The 26638-nt window shown below is 44.2% G+C and overlaps 1 protein-coding gene across 1 annotated transcript; it reads left to right on the top strand.

The window, feature by feature from the left end:
• The first annotated feature begins 9046 nt into the window (after positions 1-9046).
• LOC123066005 (pectinesterase inhibitor 28) lies at positions 9047-10114 on the top strand. The gene has a single exon (XM_044489177.1). It carries the CDS (start codon positions 9141-9143, stop codon positions 9819-9821), a length of 681 nt encoding a protein of 226 aa, XP_044345112.1. The 5' UTR covers positions 9047-9140; the 3' UTR covers positions 9822-10114.
• Positions 10115-26638: the final 16524 nt, after the last annotated feature.

The raw sequence follows: 26638 nt of genomic DNA on the forward strand, positions 1-26638 counted from the left end.
TTCTATCCGCTTGCTTGTACCTATGGTGTTTTTGTAAATTTGCTTTTAGAAAAATCTGACGTCGGTCGATTTTCCTAGCCGTTGGATTGCAATCATCCAATGGCCGAGCGTCTCGTTCTACTCCCAACCCCTCTCTTCTTCTTCCTGAGCACCCTCCTCTTCCGCCCGCTCACCGCTGGCCACAGCATCCCTGTCTTAGGCGAGGTCCTATCCCGGTCTGGCTGGGACGCCGTGGCCAGCCTATTGTCTTTGTCTCACCCTCAGAGCTCCGCATGTACCTCACTTAGGCCTCCTTTGGTTCATAAGATAGAAATGTTATAGGAATAGTAAAATTATAGGAAGTGAAACGACATGCATCTCAATTCCTATAGAGAAAGAGATGTCATTTGATGCATATGATAGGAATTTTTCCATTGAGTCTTAGCTAATGTTCTTTTCCTCTAAAATATGAAGGATTGATTCCTATCCTACATAGGAATAGGAATCCATTCTTACAAACCAAAGGGCTTCAAAGGAAATTTTCCTATACAAATCTTATCCTATGAAAATCCTATGAAATTCCTACAAACCAAAGGAGCCCTTATTCTTCCAGAAAACCGACTAATGTCACTCGCGTTTTCACGCGACTTACAAATAACGAATACCCATTTATAATTCTACGAAGGGTGTGGCTAGGTCTAAGTCGACTGAGACTTAGGCTGGTCGTAATGGGAGTATCATAAATATTATCATGCATGCCAACTAGGCAAATTTGATGAGGTAGCATAGAAATAAATGAAGAAAGAGTGGAGTAAGTATCATGTCATGATACCGTATCATATTAAATGTTGTGCTAATATGTGTCATGCATGACAATAAACGAAGTTATCTATGATACTAACACATGATACTATGCACTACAGATGTAGTACATGGTACTAGTGTATGATACTCACCATTACGACCAGCCTTAACCAAGTCTCAGTCAAGCGATATAGTATGTAAGAAGAAAAGAAAAACTAAAAACAATTTTTTTTATACAAACCTCCGTGCAAAATCAAAGTGTTTGACATGAAAAATAATAAAACAATATGGGTTATTATATTATTATCTCTCTACGCACCAGGAAAAATAAAATGTTGCGGACGTGCCAGTGTACTAAGTACACAATTAAAGATAGGGAAACATGCACTTTATTAATCTGTCAATGGAGAAACAAAAATACAAGATCCCTTTATATATGCGCTCCTTGGCCTACTAGCGCGGCCAGCCTGACTGTAGCGATTGCGGTCTCTTGGTTCCCGGGGCCTCGGAAGGCTCCCGGTTAATTACTCCCGCGGGTTACTCCGCGAGACACCTCCGATTAAGCCGTGCGGTCGTCTTCGTCGTTTTCGCTTCGCGTTCTCCATGCATGATGACGATGGTGTGTGTGTGTGGTGTGAGCGGCGGCAAAGCCCGTGTCCTCGTCGATACACGTGCCGCTCAAAACATGACTTTGTGTTAGCCATGCCCGTCCTCGCCGTCGCGCCTCGTCGGTCTTGACAGCGTTGATGTAGTTGGTGTTGGAATAGCATGGATCCTGCTTGGCTCGGACTTCTTGACGATGTAGCCGCTTCGTCGGGGTACACAAGGGGTCGCCTCGCGAGAGTATTCTTTTGTGGAGACCGGCGTCGGTGTAAAACCAACGCTCGCTCATATCGGCAAGGCCGGCGTGGTTGGCACCTCGTCTCAGCTGGACGCCGAGTTTACGGCGGTCCGTCAAGACAAGGGACACCGCCTCACGGGGCCATCGAAACTTAGTGTTGGTGAAGCCATGTCGCCTCCTCGCCATCACGCCTCGTCTTCATGGGCTCTGGGCCACGGAGAGCACCATGTAGTGGTACCTCGTCTCGACTGGACGCCGAGTTTACAGCGGTCTGCCAAGACAAGGGCACACCTCACGGGACCGTGGTAAGGGTTGGTAAAGCCATGTTGTCGCGTAGCGCCTCTTCCTCGCATAGCGGGCTCCATGTTGCGGGCAGCACCGAGGGCATGTGTCATCTTCATGACTCCGGGCCGTGGGCTCCATCTTTACGAGGTAGACATCGGTGGTGTCGTCCCGCGAGCTCCACGCCTCCGTCCTCCGCGACACCAGCTTGATGATGTTGATGATGGACGTCATCCTGACAAGCTCCATGTCCTCGTCGTCCTCCGCGGCAAACGGCGGCATCCCAGCGAGCTCCATGCCTCCGGTGTCCAGCTTGATGATGTTAACATTGGCGTCGTCTTGGTGAACTCCGTGGCGCCATCCACCGCGGCATGGCGGTGACATCCTCACGAGCCTCCATGCCTTCGTCCTTCGTGGCGCCAACTTGATGAAGAAGACTATGGGCGTCGTCTTGGCGAGCTCCGTGGCGTCATCCACCGCGGCACGACGGTGGCATCCTCGCGAGCCTCCACGCCTTCGTCCTCCGTGGCGCCAGCTTGATGAAGAAGCCGATGGGCGTCGTCCTGGCGAGCTCCATATCGCCATCCTCCACGGCACGACGACGACATCCTCGTGAGCCTCCATGCCTCCGGGCTCCAGCTTGACGAAGCAGACATCGACGGTGTCCCCAACGAGCGCCACACCTACGTCCTCCTTGCGTGCTCCACACCGCAATCCCCTGCGGCACTGTGTTGATGATGTTGGCGATGGACCTGGCGGTGTTGATGCAGTCTCCTTGTCCTGCGTCGTCGTCCACTGGTACGAGGAAGAGCGCCGCTTCGTCCGCAGCCACCACCGCCGGGTCTATCGTCATCCACCGCCTGATTGCGCTGGGTACGAGAAGAGCGCTTATCGTCCGCGGCCACCTCCGTTGGGCGCGTCGTCGACCGCCTCGACAACACCTTGTACGGGAAGAGCGTCACTTCGTCCGCGGCCACCTCCATTGGGCACCTCGTCCACCGCCTCAACTGCTCCTACGAGAAGAGCGCCACATCGTTCGCAGCCACCTCCGTTGAGCGCGTCGCCCGTCACCTCCATAGCACCGGCTACGAGAAGAGCGTAGCATAGTCCGCGGCCACCTCCATTGGGCGTGTTGTGCGCTGCCACCAGGTACGAGAAGAGCGCCGCATCGTCCACGGTCTTTCCCACTAGGCGCATCGTCCGCCGCCTCTGTTGCACCTGGTACAGGAAAAACAAAAAAAACGTACGTACCATAGAGAAAGAAGAGGACGTGCTAGCCGTTGCACATATCTCCCGAGTGCCCAACCATTATTTCGGCTCCATGACGTGTGAGCTTGGAACGCATCCGCCGTGAGAGCGCCACGCTCGTTCTCTCATCTCCATTGTCTCCCGGTTGATGACTTTGCTGCAGGAGATGCATCGCCTCCGGCTGAGTGGTGCTTCGACTTGGTGCCTTGTTCTCTTGATGCAATCTGCTGTAATAAGAATATAAAAGAAACGACAATGAAGTGAAGGGCACCGTATGTGCTCTTGCGTGCATGTGCCATGCAACGCTGGATGTCTCCAGGCCCTCTAAAGAACTAGCTTGACTTGACATGCAACGGCCTCATGTGTGCTCCGTCGCCGTGGTCGAGCTCGGACCGAGTGTCACCGCCGCGGCCGCATCCTCTCGCATGTGTACTTGCACCGTCGTGAACCAGGTCGCCGTACACGTTGCCGCCGCCGGCGGCGCGTCTCGCCTGGCTGGCGTTTCCTCTCCTCTTCCCCGGTTGCGTGAGATCCTCTTGGATTGCTGTAACACCTGTAGGATGAAAGACAAGAAGTACAATAAATTAGTGGGGCTTGCTTTGCTCCCTGTTCTCCATCCCGGCAGGCGCCGGTTTGCTTACGGGCAGCCGAACTCCAGTCGGAGGCAATCCATTGCAGGCGCGCTCATCACTGCCATCGAGTGTGTGCCTCCGCGGTGTCGTTGCCGTCATCGCCGCATCTTTTCTGGCTTGCGTGCCACCGATGCCGTAGGCGCGTCCACTGTGTGGCTCTTCTCCTGATGCTTCGTGCCCCGTCTCTGCCGTGTACGGGCGTGAGGTTCTACTGCGTTCTTCTGCCTCCTCCTGTGAAACCTGTTTGACCAAAATACATATATATCAAAGAAGTGAGTCAGCAGGGCATGCGTTGCTGCCTGTTCTTCATCTCGCCAAACGCCTGCTCGCCATCCGCAACACGCTCCCACTGCCGCCGCCCTTGCGGACGCGTTCTTCTTCTCTAGTGCCGCGAAGCATCCGTCTGGCGCCACTGCAAGCGGCACGTGGTAGCGAACACGCAGGGCGCGCCTTACACACACCCACCGTAGCAGCCGCCGGCCCATCACATAGAGTGGAACATAGCCAGCGCCACCTCTGAGGCAGTGCGCGTACGTCCGCCCGATCTCTTTGACGCTGCACCACGGGTGCTTCTCCTTCCTGGCCTCTGGTCTTTGCCTCCTCCTCTTGCGTGGGTTCCCCCCCTCTTGCGGTCTTGTGTTTATATAGGCACGAGGAGGCGAGGTACTCACGTAGTCTCTGGCCGTCCCCATCTTCTTTACCAAGAAAATGTCTTCTTGTTTCCTTGTTTAATCTCTTCAATAGTACTTACTTTGTTCGTTGATCTTCTTGACATACACGCCAGCGCAAAGAAAGGAAAGCTACACTCGTGCATACCATACCAGAATCTGAGCGGTAATTGCAGCAGATGGTACTTCCATTGGCAACGACGGTGCTTGTAAAATCCCTAGTTAGCCGTAAGGTTTTATTCTGAATTAATCTTTACTTACCAAATCAAACGCCAAAAACTCAGCCACGTACGTGTGTAAGTGCATATTGGACCCAATGCAACATTAGCTTTCACGTATTTCAAGTACGTATTCATTGCGGGTACTCGGAGAAGTATACACGCGCTTGCCGGCCGGCCGTAAATACTCGAACACATATTTGTACAAACTCTACGTACATGCATGTGCTGGGCTAAGTAGTTTATACATGCAGACATGCAATACAGGCGCCATGCACATGCAATATAGACACGTACACGTAGGCACTTCTTGCTCCATGTGTACAACTAAATAATATTGGTCCAAATCACCATTTAGGCAACTTTTATTTTGAAGTTATCCTCCCTCCTTATTTTCGTATCGTAGTGCAAAAATCTCATCGAACACAAAGAAAGATAGCATCAACTGAAACATAACGAAGTTTCAGTCGACTGAGACTTAGCAAAACTGTTCTACGAACATCATCAAGCCTGTTGTATGAATATGACTAAATGATGAAATGCAGTAACCTTGATCGAGACAATTACTCATCAGTTATCTAGACAACAAAATAGCACCACCTTAAAGCCAAATGGTATATATAGTAAATAACCATGACAAAACCATGACGTTTGTCGACGTGCCATAGTACGGCTTTGAATGTAACCTGCAACTTAGTTGGAGGATACCATAAAAGATCGACCAAACCAACGAGATTAAACAACATGGCCATGCCTCCAACGCAACCACATGTCATGAGACTGCTGCATTCATAAACTAATGCTTGGAGCAGCTGGATGGAAAACAAATGACTAGATCATCATCTTCTATCTTCAGTAGGGATGTAAATCGGGTCTCATTTAAGCCCACTTATGGTCTAATAGTTCGATAAAGTTTTTTGTCGCCTAAAACGGGGTTTGTAGGCGCCCTTTATTGCGCCATTTACATCCCTAATATTCAATCATTCTACCCCTCCCCCCTCCCCCACCACCTGGTTTGATCCAACAGTGCACAGTCTCCTCCCTCCCCCTGATCTAGTCGGTCCATGCCTCTTCATCACCACCTTCAGGGCTTCGACGGCGTCCTATACGACCCCTCGCCGGCTATGCGGCAGCATGTCGCAGCCTCCCCGTCTCGCCTCGGGCTCCGTCCAATCAGACTAAGGTCAATACGAAAACCGCGTGGCATACATTGTGCGAGCACTCGTCCAATCAGATCTTATTCCGTTGCAACGCCTCGCGCTCAAGCTTCGCATCCCTAATATATATAGAAGTATGGTTAGTACAATTTTAAAGTAAGATTCAATACAATTTTCTAGCGCATATTTTTCCCCAGAAAAATTCAGCGAAACATATCAATATGAGATCTAATTTTCAATATCGTGATGGGACTAACGCGTCGATGAAAATGGTTTGTGAATTGGACAAATGGTTCAAGAGATAAATCCTTTTGAAAAATCAAATCTATGGAAAAGCACAAATAAACCCACTTATTTCTCCTGCGGGTGGAAAAAATTCACCAAAATTCTCTAACTACAACAAATAACATACTCCCTCTATTCCTAAATATAAGACCTTTTAGAGATTTTCAATACGGACTACATATGAAGCAAAATGAGTGAATCTATATTAAATACGTCTATATATATTCGTATGTATTTTATATTGAAATTTCTAAAAAGAATTATATTTAGAAACGGAGGGAGTACACACAACGCGTCACTTGTCACCATCACTAGAGAAAATGGAATGATCTTTGAAAGGTTCCTATTTCACGACTAGGACAATGCCCGTGCGTTGCAACGGGATATAAATATTTTAGTATGTTAGCTTGTCATTTATCTGTTCATATTAATTCGATTGTGTAAATAAATGTTTATCAAATTCGGCTCGTGGTTTAGCTTATATTTTGGTGAGAAGTTTGGTAAGTAAATTAAATAGAATTGATTTAGAAGTCAAGTAGATTAAAGTGATTGAGGGAAGGTTGAACGAAGGGGTAGTGAAAACAAAAGTGATACATGGAACCCTATATTCTCTTTAATTACTATGAATAGTAATAGTTAATGATTCGTGCGTTGCAACGGGAGCCATATATATTTTGATGGTTCAACATCTATAATATATAGCTTTAGCTTCATCGTGCACATCACACAATATTGTGTTCCTTTACTACTAATTTAATCTTCTTCTTCTCCTCCTCCATCCACTATCTTCGCCTCTCCACCTCTCGAATCCAAGTTCGCCGCGTTTTTCACTAGTGCTCTGGGTCAACCTCGCCTTCATGAGTTTTTATATCACACACACGTATAACCCTACAATCCTAAATTTCAAGAAAACGTTCACCAAATTGCACAAAGAAACAACATCTAACAAACTGTTTTGAAGACTCGCATGTAAAAAAACTGACTTATTGTAGAAAGAATATATCAAAAACTCATGAAGGCGAGGTTGACCCTGACAACTATTTTGATTGAGTAGGTTATTATATATGATGATTTCTAATAAAACTTTGACACAAAAGAGGATACACCATATTCGAATGCACATGGCGTAATGCATGTAAAATAAACATTTTAAATATCAAATATTTGTATGATAGCTGAATGCCCGTGCCTTGCCACGGGACAAATTTAAGTTTGTTCAAAAAAAATGTTGAATAGAGTAGGCAATATATATAATTCCCACATTTGATAATTCCCATATCAATTATGCACATACATTTCTCAAAAATGAAACAAATACAAGCTTTAAGAAATAAAAAGAATTAAGTTCTCATGTGTCCATAAGAAAGCGGCTAAGATCAACATACTTCTTGACCAGTACCATCTTATCACCAGGCATACCCACAAACGGCATGAACTAAATCCTAGGTCTGCAGTTGTATGTACTATATATATTTTATTTTTGTGAAAAATACTATAAGACACAAAGCACCTATGATCTTCAGGAATGGACATCTGCTCTGTCGTTAAAATGTGTGCATCATGTCCAACTTGGCAGGATCTACAGAGGATAATCATTTTCTCACAGTCCATGGAAGACAATTTTCTGCAACCGACCGACATCTCATGGAATAATACCACATGTTACAAGGCAAAAACTTGGATTACCATACAATACTGCCTCGTCCTAAGCAGCCGGCCTCTCCAGATCTCCAAGACGTGCCTTCTCCACAGATAACCCCTCCTCGGATTCTTGTAATCAGGACAGAGGAGATGGATGTTATTGGACAAAACACAGCCAAATCTCTTCTATGTGGAGAGAAAGAAACACGTACCTGCACTTGTAGTTGTGCAGCGCGAAAAGAGCTAGCACCGGCTAGATGCCCTCGGTGGCCTCCCTCCTCCCAATGACGAGCTCCTACGGCCGCGCCCGCTGCAGCTCGAGCCGCCGCCTCATCTCTCCAAACATATGTTGTATGTTGGCAGACGCCTCCTGCGGGGCCTTTTTTTTTCTTTGCGGGTGCCTCCTGCACGGCCCTGGCATGGCCTGCATCCCTCTTACTCGCCTTGGCTGAATCAGCAGCGGCCCGGGCTACGACATGAGACTACTCATTCCCGCTGGGCAACCTCCTCCTGCGCAGCCATAGCGGCGCCTCCCGCTGGGCAGGAAGCGGTTGTGGGACTTGTTCCCGTTGCATGGCCCAGGGTCTTCCTCCTCAGCATCGCTGTCGCTTCGCGGCGATACCTGCCTTCCCCATCTGACGGGAATGTTGGATCTGAATCCACCGTGGGGTTTGGGAGAGGGGAGATGGGGCGCCGGGGTAGATGGAAGAGGACGTAGCTGGCAGCGAGGATATCCCGAGACAGATTTTGGGAACGGGCCCCGGTGATTTCGGGGGCGATTAAGGAGAGAGAACACGACTTAAGATGGAATCAACGGACGAAGCGGAGAAAGGCGAGCTGAAGTGGGAGGTCGGACGAAATTTAGCGACGTAAGAGGGGAGACGGAACCTTACTGTTCTTTTAGGTAGTAGAGAGTAGAGATACATAATCATTCGCGGGATCAACCATTGCAGCCGACCGGCAAAACAACCGTGGAACCGGTCTTGGGGAGGCCTTTGGGCCGGGCTGGGCCAGGCTTTATGCGTATGTTGAGTTGCCTCCTTGTTTTCCAAAAAAAAAAAACAAATTGCCTCCACCTCCAATCGCTTCTCTCTTATTGTCCTTGGATGGACGATGAGATGTGCAAGATCACCGATTCACGTGAAGCGAGCTAGGCGACATCCAAAAGCAAGTGGCGCCCGTTGGTCCGTGAACCGATGCTCATCAAATTCGATCGTTCCAACAGCAAAAGATCGATCGAAGCAAGCATGCATGTCTCATCCCGGACCCGGAGCATCTGTATATATACATGCCAAATCTGGGGGGAGTTACACCCATCCATTCATGTGCGAGCTCTGAAGCCCTTCACACACACTACTGAGTACTGACAGTGACTGAGGGACAGCATGGCAACAATGGCGCCCTCACCTGCTCTGCTGCCACTGCTCCTGCTCCTGCCCCTGCTGCTCCTCTCCGTCGCATGTACTGCAGGCGCAGCGCCGGCAGCAACAGCAACGGTGCCAACGATACCATCTCAGCCCGGCAAGCCGAACTCGAACAACAAGCAGAAGCAGGGGGGCGCGCCACTGGGGCCGGCGGTGCGCGCGCTGGTGCAGTCCACCTGCAACGCCACCACCTACTACGACCTCTGCGTGGCCGCGCTCGTGGCGGACCCCGCCAGCTCCACCGCCGACCTCCGCGGCCTCTGCGCCATCGCCGTCTCCGCGGCGGCAGCCAACGCCTCCGCCACCGCGTCCGCGCTTGCCAACACCACCTGGGCCGCCTCGGGCGCCCCAGAGACGGGCAGCGACGGGCGCGCGCAGCAGGTGCCGGCGCTCCTGATGAGGACCTGCGCCGGCAAGTACGGCGAGGCGCGGGAGGCGCTGCTGGAGGCCCGGGAGTCGGTGGGCGAGGAGGCGTACGACTACGCGTTCGTGCACGTGGGCGCCGCCGCTGAGTACCCCGCGGTGTGCCGGACGCTGTTCCGGAGGAAGCGGGTGCCCTACCCCGTGGAGCTGGCCCGGCGGGAGCAGGCGCTGGAGCACCTCTGCACCGTCGTCATCGACATCATCACGCTCCTCGCCTAGCCTGCCACAGCCCCCTTGATCCCGCCTGAACGTATTCTGTTTTGTCGGTGTGATTCATGTATGGCACGCATCACAATTTTAAATTTCCCGTTAGATGAATAATCGCATGCGGTTTGGCATGCAGATTAGGTACTCCTGTAGCAGCTACTTCCACTGTAATATCACTGTAATATCGAGCGTAAACCGGAGTGTACTGGCACTACTACTACTGTAACTTTGAAAGTGCATGTTGGCACACAGAATTTGAGTTCAGGGTTTCCCGCAAAGAAATAAAAAGATGGATCCAAGACTGAGATGTCGAGACAAGGCGGGCAACGGCCATTAATGAAAAGGTCGATCACATACTTTTCTTTTTTGACGCCATCCGCATACATGTTGTCTCTACTGCTTGGAGAGGAATATGTCTGTCTTCATGGCGGCATCCCCACTCGTCTTGTTCAACGATTGCATGGGCTGTCTCCTGTGTGGATGAGGCCCCAGCGAACCCATGGTGAACGAGTGCCTCCGCTCGACCATCGCATGTTCTCGATCTTGGCAATTGCGGCGAATAATGCACGTCTTGCAAGTTGCAACTGGGGCAGCTGTCCAGGAGGAGACATGAAGCCCGCCGGTGTCCAAACGAGTCAGGCTCAACGTTTTCTCATGGACGAAGGGTTGGTGCCTCACGTGATGGACTGTGTGATCCTCGGCTTGTGATTAGGGACGTGTTTGGTTGTCTGCAGCCTCCCTAAACAGGGCGGATGGATGGAAAAATAATTTATAGGTTGGTCACACGAGATGGCTCGCACGCGTACGAAACTTAAAAGCACCTCACAGCCTGGCTTGCTAGGAACTCTCGAATCAGCCATTCCGTGGGGCTAGGCTGAGGCGAACGCAAAGGGGATGGCGTGCAAAGGGGTGCAGACACGGAGATGGCGGGAGTCGGAAAACTGCAGGCGCGGATCGTGCGACATCAACAGTCTCACCCCCCCCCCCCCCTCCTTCCCACTCACCTATAGCGGGAGGACAAATCGAGCCTTAGTTCTTGGCAAAGACAACAACGACTTAGATTTGTGTTGCCGGCAGCGACGGCGACTTGGATCTCTGGCACCGGGATGTGCTCCTCCCTTATGGGTTGCTCGTCCCCTTCATCTTCGTCTCCGTCTCGTCCTCCTTGTCTTCGGCATGGGCGGGTTGTCGTTGTTTCCCATGACGGTAAGCGGCATAAAACCACCCTCCATCCTCCATTGTTAGGTTGTTATTAGGTAAGGTGTAAGACCAATTTCAATGTTACTTACCGCAACATCGATTTCACTAGGACGAGGAGCTACTCATTCAACCAACCTATATGTGGTTTAGACGTGGGGCATGTTGGTCCAAAAGAGAGCGATTCATCACAAATCGAAGCATGTGATTAGAAATGGTCCATTTTTAGCCTGAGATTGGGAGAGGTTGGTGAATCTGTACTACATCTACAACCTAGCAATGTAAAGGTTGTGAACATGCTTCGAATGAGAAGAACCACTTCTACCAAGTTTGTAGAGAGTTTAGGAAGAAGGGGTTGCTAAGAAAACATCCACACCTATGTGGAAGAGTGATACGTCTCCAACGTATCTATAATTTTTGATTGTTCCATGCTATTATATTACATGTTTTGGATGTTTATGGGCTTTACTTTACACTTTTATATCATTTTTGGGACTAACCTACTAGTCAGAGGCCCAGCCCGAATTGCTGCTTTTGTGCCTATTTCAGTATATCGAAGAAAAGGAATATCAAACGGAGTCCAAACGAAATGAAACCTTCGGGAGCGATCTTTTTGGAACAAACGCAATCCAAGAGACTCGGAGTGGACGTCAAGAAGCAACCGAGGCGGCCATGAGGGTGGCCGGCACGCCCTAAGGGGATGGGCGCGCCCCCCTGCCTCGTGGGCCCCTCGTGGCTCCACCGACGTACTTCTTCCTCCTATATATATCTACGTACCCCGAAAACATCCAGGAGCACCACGAAAAACTATTTCCACTGCCGCAACCTTCTGTATCCGCGATATCCCATCTTGGAGCCTTCGCCGATGCTCCACCGGAGGGGGAATCGACCACGGAGGGCCTCTACATCATCTCCAAGGCCTCTCCGATGAGTTGTGAGTAGTTTACCACAGACCTTCGGGTCCATAGTTATTAGCTAGATGACTTCTTCTCTCTCTTTGAATCTCAATACAATGTTCTCCTCGATCTTCTTGGAGATCTATTCGATGTAACTCTTTTTGCAGTGTGTTTGTCGAGATCCGATGATTATCTATGAGAAATAATTGAATCTTCTCTGAATTATTTTATGTGTAATTGGATATCTTTGCAAGTCTCTTCGAATTATCAGTTTGGTTTGGCCTACTAGATTAATCTTTCTTGCAATAGGAGAAGTGCTTAGCTTTGGGTTCAATCTTGCGGTGTCCTTTCCCAGTGACAGCAGGGGCAGCAAGGCACGTATTGTATTGTTGCCATCGAGAATAAAAATGTGGGGTTTATATCATATTGCATGAGTTTATCCCTCTACATCATGTCATCTTTCTTAATGCGTTACTCTGTTCTTCATGAACTTAATACTCTAGATGCAGGCAGGAGTCGGTCGATGTGTGGAGTAATAGTAGTAGATGCAGAATCATTTCGATCTACTTGTTGCGGACGTGATGCCTATATACATGATCATGCCTAGATATTGTCAAAACTATGCACTTTTCTATCAATTGCTCGACAGTAATTTGTTCACCCACCGTAATACTTATGCTATCTTGAGAGAAGCCACTAGTGAAACCTATGGCCCCCGGGTCTATCTTTTATCATATAAGTTTTCAATCTACTTTTATTTGCATCTTTTACTTTCCAATCTATATCATAAAAATACCAAAAATATTTATCTTATCTTATTATCTCTATCAGATCTCACTTTTGCAAGTTACCGTGAAGGGATTGACAACCCCTTTATCGCGTTGGTTGCGAGGTTCTTATTTGTTTGTGTAGGTACGAGGGACTTTTGAGGAGCCTCCTACTGGATTGATACCTTGGTTCTCAAAAACTGAGGGAAATACTTACGCTACTTTGCTGCATCACCCTTTCCTCTTCAAGGGAAAAAATAACGCATGCTCAAGAGGTGGCAAGAAGGATTCCGGCGCCGTTGCCGGGGAAGTCTTCGCTCAAGTCAAGACATACCAAGTACCCATCATAAACTCATCTCCTTCGCATTACATTATTTGCCATTTGCCTCTCGTTTTCCTCTCCCCCACTTCACCATTGCCGTTTTATTCACCCTCTCTTTCCCGTTCTCCTCTTTTTCTTTCGCTTGCCTTTTGTGTGCTTGTGTGTTGGATTGCTTGTCACGATGGCGCAAGATAATACCAAATTGTGTGATTTTTCCAATACCAATAATAATGATTTTATTAGCACTCCGATTGCTCCTCTTAATGATGTTGAATCTTGTGAAATTAATGTTGCTTTGTTGAATCTTGTTATGAAAGATCAATTCTTCGGCATAACTAGTGAAGATGCCGGTACTCATCTAAACAACTTTATTAATTTGTGTGATATGCAAAAGAAGAAAGATACGGATAATGATATTGTTAAATTGAAGTTATTTCCGTTCTCACTTAGAGATCGTGCTAAAACTTGGTTTTCGTCTTTGCCTAAAAATAGTATTGATTCATGGAATAAGTGCAAAGATGCTTTTATCTCTAAGTATTTCCCTCCCGCTAAGATCATCTCTCTTAGAAACGATATTATGAATTTTAAACAACTTGATCATGAGCATGTTTCCAAATCTTGGGAAAGAATGAAATTAATAATTCGCAATTGCCCTACTCATGGTCTGAATTTGTGGATGATCATACAAAATTTCTATGCCGGATTGAATTTTGCTTCTAGAAATATTTTAGATTCGGCCGCGGGAGGCACTTTTATGGAAATCACTTTAGGAGAAGCTACTAAACTCCTTTATAATATTATGGTTAATTATTCTCAATGGCACACCAAAAGATCTACTAGTAAAAAGGGCATGCTATAGAAGAAATTAATGTTTTGAGTGGTGAGATGGATGAACTTATGAAATTGTTTGCTACTAAGAGTGCTCCTATTGATCCTAATGATATGCCCTTGTCTACTTTGATTGAGAATAATAATTAATATATGGGTGTAAATTTTGTTGGTAGAAATAATTTTGGTAACAACGCGTATAGAGGAAAATTTAATCCTAGGCCGTTTCCTAGTAACTCCTCTAATAATTATGGTAATTCCTACAACAACTCTTATGGAAATTTTAATAAGATGCCCTCTGATTTTGAGAATAGTGTTAAAGAATTTATGATCTCTCAAAAGAATTTCAGTGATTTGCTTGAAGAAAAATTGCTTAAAGTTGATGAATTGGCTAGGAACATTGATAGACTCTCTCTTGATGTTGATTCTTTGAAACTTAGATCTATTCCACCTAAGCATGATATTAATGAGTCTCTCGAAGCCATGAGAATTTCCATTGATGAGTGCAAAGAAAGAACCGCTAGGATGCGTGCTAAGAAAGATTGCTTTATAAGAGCGTGTTCTTCTAGTTTCCATGAAAATAATGATGAAGATCTAAAAGTTATTGATGCGTCCCCTATTAAATCTTTGTTTTGCAATATGAATCTTGATAATGATGGGACTGGAGATGAGTCAACTTTAATTAAAAGGCGTCCCAATGATTCAGAGTTTTTAGATCTTGATGCTAAATTTGGTAAAAGTGGAATTGGAAAGGTCAAAACTTTACATAACATTGAACCCACTATTATGGATTTCAAGGAATTTAATTATGATAATTGTTCTTTAATAGATTGTATTTCCTTGTTGCAATCTGTGTTGAATTCTCCACATGCTTATAGTCAAAATAAAGCTTTTACCAAACATATTGTTGATGCTTTGATGCAATCTTATGAGGAAAAACTTGAATTGGAAGTTTCTATACCTAGAAAACTTTGTGATGAGTGGGAACCCACTATAAAAAATAATATTAAAGATCATGAATGTTATGCTTTATGTGAGTTGGGTGCTAGTGTTTCCACGATTCCGAAAACTTTGTGTGATGTGCTAGGTTTCCATGATTTTGATGATTGCTCTTTAAATCTGCACTTTGCGGATTCCACCATTAAGAAACCTATGGGAAGGATCAATGATGTTCTCATTTTTTCAAATAGGAATTATGTGCCCGTAGATTTTATCGTTCTTGATATAGATTGCAATCTTTCATGTCCTATTATTCTTGGTAGACCTTTCCTTAGAACGATTGGTGCAATTATTGATATGAAGGAAGGGAATATTAGATTCCAATTTCCATTAAGGAAAGGCATGGAACACTTTCCAAGAAAGAAAGTAAAATTACCTTATGAATCTATCATGTGTGCCACTTATGAATTGAATGCCAAAGATGGTAATACTTAGATCTATTCTCGCTTTTATGCCTAGCTAGGGGCGTTAAACGACAGCGCTTGTTGGGAGGCAACCCAGTTTTATTTTTGTTTCTTGCCTTTTGCTTCTGTTTAGTAATAAATAATTCATATAACTTCTGTTTAGATGTGGTTTTATGTTTTAATTAGTGTTTGTGCCAAGTAGAACCTATAGGATAACCTACGGTGATAGTTAATTTGATTCTGCTGAAAAACAGAAACTTTGCGCTCACGAGAAAAAATTCAATAAATCACAGAGACGTGATTTTGCATTGATTCTTTTTGCTATAGATCAATAGACAAATTGCCTAGGACGTCCTATTTTGGTAGGATTTTAAGAGTTCTATAAGTATTCGAAAGTTACATATTTCTACAGACTGTTCTGTTTTTGATAGATTCTGTTTTTTGTGTGTTGTTTGCTTATTTTGATGCATTTATGGCTAGTATCGGGGGGTATGAACCATAGAGAAATTAGAATATAGTAGGTTTAACACCAATATAAATAAAAAATGAGTTCATTACAGTACCTTATGTGGTGGTTTTTCTTTCTTGCACTAACGGAGCTTATGAGATTTCCTGTTGAGTTTTGTGTTGTGAAGTTTTCAAGTTTTGGGCAAAGATTTGATGGAGTATGGAATAAGGAGTGGCAAGAGTCTAAGCTTGGGGATGCCCATGTCACCCAAGATATTCAAGGACAACCAAAAGCCTAAGTTTGGGGACGCCCCGGAATGTATCCCCTCTTTCGTCTTCGTCTATCGGTAACTTTACTTGGAGCTATATTTTTATTCGCCACATGATATGTGTTTTACTTGAAGAGTCTTGTATAATATGAGTCCTTGCTTTTTAGTTTAACATAATCATCCTTGATGTACACACCTTTTTGGAGAGAAATACTTGATTTAGAATTTATTAGAATACTCTATATGCTTCACTTATATCTTTTGAGCTAGATAGCTTTTGCTCTAGTGCTTCACTTATACTTTTTAGAGCACGGCGGTGGCTTGATTTTGTAAAAATTGTTGATCTATCATGCTTCACTTATATTATTTTGAGAGTCTTTTAGAACAGCATGGTATTTGCTATGGTTATAAAATTGGTCCTAGAATGATGAGCATCCAAGTTGGGTATAATAAAAACTATCATAGGAAGTGAATTGGATGTTGTGATCAATTTGATGCTTGATAATTGTTTTGAGATATGGAGGTGGTGATATTAGAGTCATGATAGTTGGGTAATTATGACTTTTTGAAATACTTGTGTTGGAGTTTGCAAGTCCCGTATCATGCACGTATGGTAACCGTTGTGTAACAAATTTGAAACATGAGGTGTTCTTAGATTGCCATCCTTATGAGTGGCGGTCGGGGACGAGAGATGGTATTTTCCTACCAATCTATCCCCCTAGGAGCATACGCGTAGTACTTGGTTTTTGATGACTTGTAGATTTTTGCAATAAGTATGTGAGTTCTTTATGACTAATGTTGAGTCCATGGATTATACGCACTCTTACCCTTCCATCATTGCTAGCCTCTTCGGTACCGTGCATTGCCCTTTCTCACTTTGAGAGTTGGTGCAAACTTCGCCGGTGCATCCAAACCCCGTGATATGATACGCTCTATCACACATAAACCTCCTTATATCTTCCTCAAAACAGCCACCATACCTACCTATTATAGCATTTCCATAGCCATTCCGAGATATATTGCCATGCAACTTTCCACCGTTCTGTTTATTATGACACTCATCATCATTGTCATATTGCCTTTCATGATCATGTAGTTGACATCATATTTGTGGCCAAGCCACCTTGCATATTTTTTCATACATGTCACTCTTGATTCATTGCCCATCCCGGTACACTGCTGGAGGCATTCATATAGAGTCATATCTTGTTCTAGTTTTGAGTTGTAACTCATGAGTTGTAAATAAATAGAAGTGTGATGATCATCATTATTAGAGCATTGTCCCTTATAAAAAAAGAAAGGCCAAAAAAAAGAAAGGCCAAATAAAAAAAAGGCCAAAAAAGAAGAAGAAAGGCCCAAAAAATAAGAAATTATAAAAGGGGACAATGTTACTATGCTTTTCCACACTTGTGCTTCAAAGTAGCACCGTGTTCTTCATATAGAGAGTCTCATATGTTGTCACTTTCATATACTAGTGGGAATTTTTCATTATAGAACTTGGCTTGTATATTCCAACGATGGGCTTCCCCAAATGCCCTAGGTCTTCGTGAGCAAGCAAGTTGGATGCACACCCACTTAGTTTCTTTTGTTGAGCTTTCATACATTTATAGCTCTAGTGCATCCATTGCATGGCAATCCCTACTCCTTGCATTGCCATCAATTGATGGGCATCTCCCTAGCCCGTTGATTAGCCGCGTCGATGTGAGACTTTCTCCTTTTTTGTCTTCTCCACACAATCCCCATCATCATATTCTATTCCGCCCATAGTGCTATATCCATGGCTCACGCTCATGTATTGCGTGAAAGCTGAAAAAAGTTTGAGATTACTAAAGTATGAAACAATTGCTTGGCTTGTCATTGGGGTTGTGCAAGATGAGAGCATTCTTGTGTGACGAAAATGGAGCATGACCAAACTATATGATTTTGTAGGGATGAACTTTCTTTAGCCATGTTATTTTGAGAAGACATGATTGCCTTGTTAGTATGCTTGAAGTATTATTACTTTTATGTCAATATGGACTTTTATTTTGAATCATTTGGATCTGAACATTCATGCCACAATAAATAAAATTACATTGAGAAATATGCTAGGTAGCATTCCACATCAAAAATTCTGTTTTTATCATTTACCTACTCAAGGACAAGCAGGAATTAAGCTTGGGGATGCTTGATACGTCTCCAACGTATCTATAATTTTGTATTGTTCCATGCTATTATATTACCTGTTTTGGGTGTTTATGGGCTTTACTTTACACTTTTATATCATTTTTGGGACTAACATACTAGCCGGAGGCCCAGCCCGAATTGCTAATTTTTGCCTATTTCAGTATATCGAAGAAAATGAATATCAAACGGAGTCCAAACGGAATGAAACCTTCGGGAGCGATCTTTTTGGAACAAACGCAATCCAGGAGACTTGGAGTGGACGTCAAGAAGCAGCCGAGGCGGCCACGAGGGTGGCCGGCGTGCTCTAAGGGGGTGGGTGTGGCCCCCTGCCTCGTGGGCCCCTCGTGGCTCCACCGATGTACTTCTTCCTCCTATATATATCTACGTACCCCGAAAACATCCAGGAGCACCATGAAAAACTATTTACACCGCCACAACCTTATGTATCCGCGATATCCCATCTTGGAGCCTTCGTCGGCGCTCCGCCGGAGGGGGAATCGACCATGGAGGGCCTCTACATCATCTCCAAGGCCTCTCCAATGAGTTGTGAGTAGTTTACCATAGACCTTCGGGTCCATAGTTATTAGCTAGGTGGCTTCTTCTCGATACAATGTTCTCCTCGATCTTCTTGGAGATCTATTCGATGTAACTCTTTTTGCGGTGTGTTTGTCGAGATCCGATGAATTGTGGGTTTATGATGAAGTTTATCTATGAGAAATAATTGAATCTTCTCTGAATTCTTTTATGTGTGGTTGGTTATCTTTGCAAGTCTCTTCAAATTATCAGTTTGGTTTGGCCTACTAGATTGATCTTTTTTGCAATAGGAGAAGTGCTTAGCTTTGGGTTCAATCTTGCGGTGTCCTTTCCCAGTGACAGCAGGGGCAACAATGAAAAAAATATGCCCTAGAGGCAATAATAAAGTTATTATTTATTTCCACATATCATGATAAATGTTTATTATTCATGCTAGAATTGTATTAACCGGAAACATAATACATGTGTGAATACATAGACAAACATAGTGTCACTAGTATGCCTCTACTTGACTAGCTCGTTGATCAAAGATGGTTGTGTTTCCTGGCCATAGACATGAGTTGTCATTTGATTAACGGGATCACATCATTAGGAGAATGATGTGATTGACTTGACCCATTCCGTTAGCTTAGCACTTGGTCATTTAGTATGTTGTTATTGCTTTCTTCATGACTTATACATGTTCCTATGACTATGAGATTATGTAACTCCCGTTTACCGGAGGAACACTTTGTGTGCTACCAAACGTCACAACGTAACTGGTTGATTATAAAGGAGCTCTACAGGTGTCTCCGAAGGTACATGTTGAGTTGACGTATTTCGAGATTAGGATTTGTCACTCCGATTGCCGGAGAGGTATCTCTGGGCCCTCTCGGTAATGCACATCACTATAAGCCTTGCAAGCAATGTGGCTAATGAGTTAGTTGCAGGATGATGCATTACGTAACGAGTAAAGGGACTTGCCGGTAACGAGATTGAACTAGGTATTGAGATACCAACGATCGAATCTCGAGCAAGTAACATACCGGTGACAAAGGGAACAACGTATGTTGTTATGCGGTTTAACCGATAAAGATCTTCGTAGAATATGTAGGAGCCAATATGAGCATCCAGGTTCCGCTATTGGTTATTGACCGGAGACGTGTCTCGGTCATGTCTACATAGTTCTCGAACCCGTATGGTCCGCACGCTTAAAGTTCGGTGACGAGCGGTATTATGAGTTTTTGTGTTTTGATGTACCGAAGGTAGCTCAGAGTCTCGGATATGATCACGGACATGACGAGGAGTCTCGAAATGGTCGATACGTAAAGATCGATATATTGGACGACTCTGTTCGAACACCGGAAGTGTTTCGGGAGGTTTCAGACATACACCGGAGTACTGGGGGGTTACCGAAACCCCCTGGGGGATTTAGTGGGCCTCATGGGCCCTAGTGGAGAAGAGGAGGTGCGACCAGGGTAGGCAGCGCGCTCCCTCCCCCTCTAGTCCGAATTGGACAAGGAGGGGGGGCGCCCCCCCCCTTTCCTTCCTCTCCTCTCTCCCTTCCTTTCCCCCTCCTACTCTAACTAGGAAAAGAGGGAGTCCCCTGGCGCGGCCTCCTCCTGGCCGGCCACCCCCTCCCCCTTGATCCTTTATATACAGGGGCAGGGGGCACCTCTAGACACAACAATTGATCTCTTGATCTCTTAGCCGTGTGCGGTGCCCCCCTCCACCATATTCCACCTCGGTAATATCATAGCGGTGCTTAGGCGAAGCCCTGCGTCGGTAGCATCATCAACACCTTCATCATGTCGTCGTGCTGACGGAACTCTCCCACAAAGCTCTGCTGGATCGGAGTTTGTGGGACGTCATCGAGCTGAATGTGTGTTGAACTCGGAGGTGCCGTACGTTCAGTACTTGATCGGTCGGATCGTGAAGATGTATGACTACATCAAATGCGTTGTGCTAATGCTTCCGCTTTCGGTCTACGAGGGTACGTGGACAACACTCTCCCCTCTCGTTGCTATGCATCACCATGATCTTGCGTTTGCGTAGGAATTTTTTTTGAAATTACTACGTTCCCCAACAATGGCATCCGAGCCTGGTTTTATGCGTAGATGTTATATGCACGAGTAGAACACAAGTGAGTCGTGGGCGATACAAGTCATACTGCTTACCAGCATGTCATACTTTGGTTCGGCGATATTGTTGGATGAAGTGGCCCGGACCGACATTACGCGTACGCTCGAGACTGGTTCTACCGACGTGCTTTGCACATAGGTGGCTGGCGGGTGTCAGTTTCTCCAACTTTAGTTGAACCGAGTGTGGCTACACCCGGTCCTTGAGAAGGTTAAAACAGCAGTAACTTGACGAACTATCATTGTGGTTTTGATGCGTAGGTAAGAACGGTTCTTGCTCAGCTCGTAGCAGCCACGTAAAACTTGCAACAACAAATTAGAGGACGTCTAACTTGTTTTTGCGGGGCATGTTGTGATGTGATATGGTCAAGACATGATGCTAAATTTTATTGTATAAGATGATCATGTTTTGTAACAAAGTTATCGGCAACTGGCAGGAGCCATATGGTTGTCGCTTTATTGTATGCAATGCAATCGCCCTGTAATTGCTTTACTTTATCACTAAGCGGTAGCAATAGTCGTAGAAGCAATAGGTGGCGAAATGACAATGATGCTACAATGAAGATCAAGGTGTCGCGCCGGTGACGATGGTGATCATGACGGTGCTTCGGAGATGGTGATCACAAGCACAAAATGATGATGGCCATATCATATCACTTATATTGATTGCATGTGATGTTTATCCTTTTTGCATCTTATTTTGCTTTGATTGACAGTAGCATTATAAGATGATCTCTCACTAAATTTCAAGGTATAAGTGTTCTCTCTGAGTATGCACCATTGCGAAAGTTCTTCGTGCTGAGACACCACGTGATGATCGGGTGTGATAGGCTCTACGTTCAAATACAACGGGTGCAAAACAGTTGCACACGCGGAATACTCAGGTTAAACTTGACGAGCCTAGCATATACAGATATGGCCTCGGAACACTGAGACCGAAAGGTCGAGCGTGAATCATATAGTAGATATGATCAACATAGTAATGTTCACCATTGAAAACTACTCCATCTCACGTGATGATCGGACATGGTTTAGTTGATTTGGATCACGTGATCACTTAGATGATTAGAGGGATGTCTGTCCAAGTGGGAGTTCTTAAGTAATATGATTAATTGAACTTTAATTTATCATGAACTTAGTACCTGATAGTATTGTTGCTTGTCTATGTTATTGTAGATAGATGGCCCATGTTGTTGTTCCGTTGAATTTTAATGCGTTCCTTAAGAAAGCTAAGTTGAAAGATGATGGTAGCAATTACACGGACTGGGTCCGTAACTTGAGGATTATCCTCATTGCTGCACAGAAGAATTACATCCTGGAAGCACCGCTGGGTGCCAGGCCTGCTGCAGATGCAACTGACGACATTAAGAACGTCTGGTAGAGCAAAGCTGATGACTACTCGATAGTTCAGTGTTCCATGCTTTACGGCTTAGAACCGGGACTTCAACGACGTTTTGAACGTCATGGAGCATATGAGATGTTCCAGGAGTTGAAGTTAATATTTCAAGCAAATGCCCAGATTGATAGATATGAAGTCTCCAATAAGTTCTATATCTGCAAGATGGAGGAGAATAGTTCTGTCAGTGAACATATACTCAAAATGTCTGGGTATAATAATCACTTGATTCAATTGGGAGTTAATCTTCCTGATGATAGTGTCATTGACAGAATTCTTCAACCACTGCCACCAAGCTACAAGAGCTTCATGATGAATTATAATATGCAAGGGATGAAAAAGACTATTCCCGAGCTCTTCGTAATGCTAAAAACTGCGGAGGTAGAAATCAAAAAGGAGCATCAAGTGTTGATGGTCAATAAGACCACCAGTTTCAAGAAAAAGGGTAAAGGGAAGAAGAAGGGGAACTTCAAGAAGAATGGCAAGCAAGTTGACACTCAAGAGAAGAAACCTAAGTCTAGACCTAAACCTGAGACTGGGTGCTTCTACTACAAAGGGACTGGTCACTGGAAGTGGAACTGCCCCAAGTATCACAGGGTTTGGATGTACCGGCGAAGTTTGCACCAACTATCAAGGTGAGAAAGGGCAATGCACGGTATCGAAGAGGCTAGCAATGATGGAAAGGTAAAAGTGTGTATAATCCATGGACTCAACATTAGTCAAAAGAACTCATATACTTATTGCAAAAAATTAGAAGTCATCAAAAACCAAGCACTACGCGCATGCTCCTAGAGGGATAGATTGGTAGGAAAAGACCATAGCTCGTCCCCGACCGCCACTCATAAGGATGCACAATCCAAGGACACTTCATGTTTTAAATTTGTTACACAACTTTAACCATACGTGCATGCTACGAGACTTGCTAACTTCAACACAAACATTCTTTAAATTCATAATCACCCAACTAGCATGACTTTAATATCACTACCTCCATATCTCAAAACAATTATCAAGTATCAAATTGATCATATCATCCAATTCACTTTCTATGATAGTTTTTATTATACCCAACTTGGATGCCTACCATTCTAGGACCAATTTTATAACCATAGCAAATGCCATGCTGTTCTAAAAGACTCTTAAAATAATATAAGTGAAGCATGAGAGATCAACAATTTCTTCAAAATTAAACCACCACCGTGCTCTAAAAGATATAAGTGAAGCACTAGAGCAAAAACTATCGAGCTCAAAAGATATAAGTGAAGCACATAGAGTATTCTAATAAATTTCAATCAAGTGGGCTTCTCCCAAAAGTTGTGTACATCAAGGATGATTGTGTCAAACAAAAAAGCAAAGACTAATATCATACATGATGCTCCAAGCAAAACACATATCATGTGGCGAATAAAAATATAGCTCCAAGTAAAGTTACCAATGAACGAAGACGAAAGAGGGGATGCCTTCCCGGAGCATCCCCAAGCTTAGGCTTTTGGCTATTCTTGAATATCTTGGGTGCCATGGGCATCCCCAAGATTAGGCTCTTGCCACTCCTTATTCCATAGTCCATCAAATCTTTACCCAAAACTTGAAAACTTCACAACACAAAACTCAACAGGAAATCTCATAAGCTCCGTTAGTGCAAGAAAGAAAAACCACCACATAAGGTATTGTAATGAAATCATTCTTTATTTATATTGGTGTTAAACCTACTGTATTCCAAGTTCTCTATGGTTCATACCCTTACATACTAGCCATAGATGCATCAAAATAAGCAAACAACACACGAAAGGCAGAATCTGTCAAAAACAGAACAGTCTGTAGTAATCTGTAACTTTCGGTTACTTATGGAACTCCAAAAATCCTACAAAAATAGGACGTCCTAGGCAATTTGTCTATTGATCTACAGCAAAATGAATCAAAGCAATATAACGTTTCCGTGATTTATTGATTTTTTTCTCGTGAGCGCAAAGTTTCTGTTTTTCAGCAGAATCAAATTAACTCATACCATAGGTTATCCTATAGGTTCTACTTGGCACAAACACTAAATAAAACATGAAAACACATCTATACAGAAATTAGATGCAAATTTTATTACTAAATAAGAACAAAAACAAAGAACACAAAGAAAATTGGGCTGCCTCCCAACTAGCGCTATCGTTTAACGCCCCTAGCTAGGCATAAAAGCGAAGATAGATCAAAGTAGTGCCATCTTTGACACTTGATTCTTCAATAGCGCACTTATAATTTTTAGGAGTTTCTTTATTTTTAGCAATGATTAAGCTCCTAGGCAAGAAATCAAGACATTCATTTGAAGCAAAAGGTTCCTTTATGATAGTGGAAAAACTAGGGTGAACACTTAAGGATTTGAGATCCGCATTTTCCTTACTAGAAGATTCACCCTTATTTTTAGGAACATACATTAATTTGCCAAATTTAATAGGAGGAGTTGGAGTATTTTTCATAGATGAAAAGGCAGACCCTAAATTAGTAATTATATCCTCAAGTTTACCAATTCTTGTAGAATCTTGTTCTATTCTTTCATTAACTATAGGTTCCTTTTCTTTAAGATTTTTCAAAGTAGTCCCAACCTTAGACCCATATTGGGTGATTTGGTTGTGGATCTTTCTATCCAAATTCTCAATTAACTCAACAGTGGCAATTTTATTTTCAATAATTTCAAGCCTTTGCATCACATGTTCTAAAGTTAAAACAGTTCCATTAACCAAAAGAGGTGGTGGGCCAAACAAATCTAACATAGCATTATAAGCATCAAACGTATGGCTACTCAAGAAATCCCCTCTGGTAATGATATCAAGAATGCATCTATTCCAAGGAGTAATGCCTACATAAAAATTGCGAAGAAGAACGGAAGTAGAAGGCTTCCTAGTAGATTTATTTTGAGCATTGCAAATTCTATGCCAAGCATCTTTTAAATTTTCTCCCTCCCTTTGTTTAAAATTAAGAATTTCATGTTCGGGAGTAATAACAAGGATAGGAGGACTAGCCATTAAGACAAGGTAAACGATCTAACACACGAGCAAACAGAAAAAGGCAAATGAAAGAGAGAGAAGAAGATTGGGAAAGAGAGGGCGAATAAAACGGCAAGGGTGAAGTGGGGGAGAGGAAAACGAGAGGCAAATGGCAAATACTGTAAATGTGAGGGATATGAGTTTGTGATGGGTACTTGGTATGTCTTGACTTGAGCGAAGACCTCCCCGGCAACGGCGCCAGAAATCCTTCTTGCTACGTCTTGAGCTTGCGTTGGTTTTCCTTGAAGAGGAAAGGGTGATGCAGCACAGTAGCGTAAGTATTTCCCTTAGTTTTTGAGAACAGAGGTATCAATCCAGTAGGAGGCTCCTCAAAAGTCCCATGCACCTACACGAACAAACAAAGAACTCGCAACCAACGCGATAAAGGGGTTGTCAATCCCTTCACGGCCACTTGCGAAAGTGAGATCTGATAGAGATAATATGATAAGATAAATATATTTTTGGTATTTTATGATATAGATTGGAAAAGTAAAGATGCAAATAAAAGTAGATTGAAAGCTTATATGATAAAAGATAGACCCGGGGGCCATAGGTTTCACTAGAGGCTTCTCTCAAGATAGCATAAGTATTACGGTGGGTGAACATATTACTGTCAAGCAATTGATAGAAAAGCGAATAATTATGAGATTATCTAGGCATGATCATGTATAGGCATCATGTCCGTGACAAGTAGACCGACTCCTGCCTGCATCTACTACTATTACTCCACACATCGACCGCTATCTAGCATGCATCTAGAGTATTAAGTTCATAAGACAGAGTAACGCTTTAAGAAAGATGACATGATGTAGAGGGATAAACTCATGCAATATGATATAAACCCCATCTTTTTATCCTCGATGGCAACAATACAATACGTGCCTTGTTGCCCCTGCTGTCACTGGGAAAGGACACCGCAAGATTGAACCCAAAGCTAAGCACTTCTCCCATGGCAAGAAAGATCAATCTAGTAGGTCAAACCAAACCGATAATTCAAAGAGACTTGCAAAGATAACTCAATCATACATAAAAGAATTCAGAGGAGATACAAATATTTCTCATAGATAAACTTGATCATAAACCCATAATTCATCGGATCTCGACAAACACACCGCAAAAAGAGTTACATCAAATATATCTCCACAAGAGAGGGGGAGAACATGGTATTGAGATCCAAAAGGGAGAAGAAGCCATCTAGCTAATAACTATTGACCCGAAGGTCTGTGGTAAACTACTCACAACTCATCAGAGAGGCCTTGGGTTGATGTAGAGGCCCTCCGTGTTGGATTCCCCCTCCGGTAGAATGCCGACGACGGCTCCAAGATGGGATCTCACGGATACAGAAGGTTACGGCGGTGGAAATTGTGTTTCGGTTGCTCCCTGGATGTTTTCGGGGTACATAGGTATATATAGGAGGAAGAAGTACGTCGGTGGATGCCCGAGGGGCCCATGAGATAG

Source organism: Triticum aestivum, chromosome 3B (genome assembly GCF_018294505.1).
Source record: "Triticum aestivum cultivar Chinese Spring chromosome 3B, IWGSC CS RefSeq v2.1, whole genome shotgun sequence".
Classification (NCBI taxonomy): Eukaryota; Viridiplantae; Streptophyta; class Magnoliopsida; order Poales; family Poaceae; genus Triticum; species Triticum aestivum.

Coding starts and splice junctions, on each gene's coding strand:
- LOC123066005 (XM_044489177.1), top strand. CDS start 9,141: ATGGCAACAATGGCGCCCTCACCTGCTCTGCTGCCACTGCTCCTGCTC.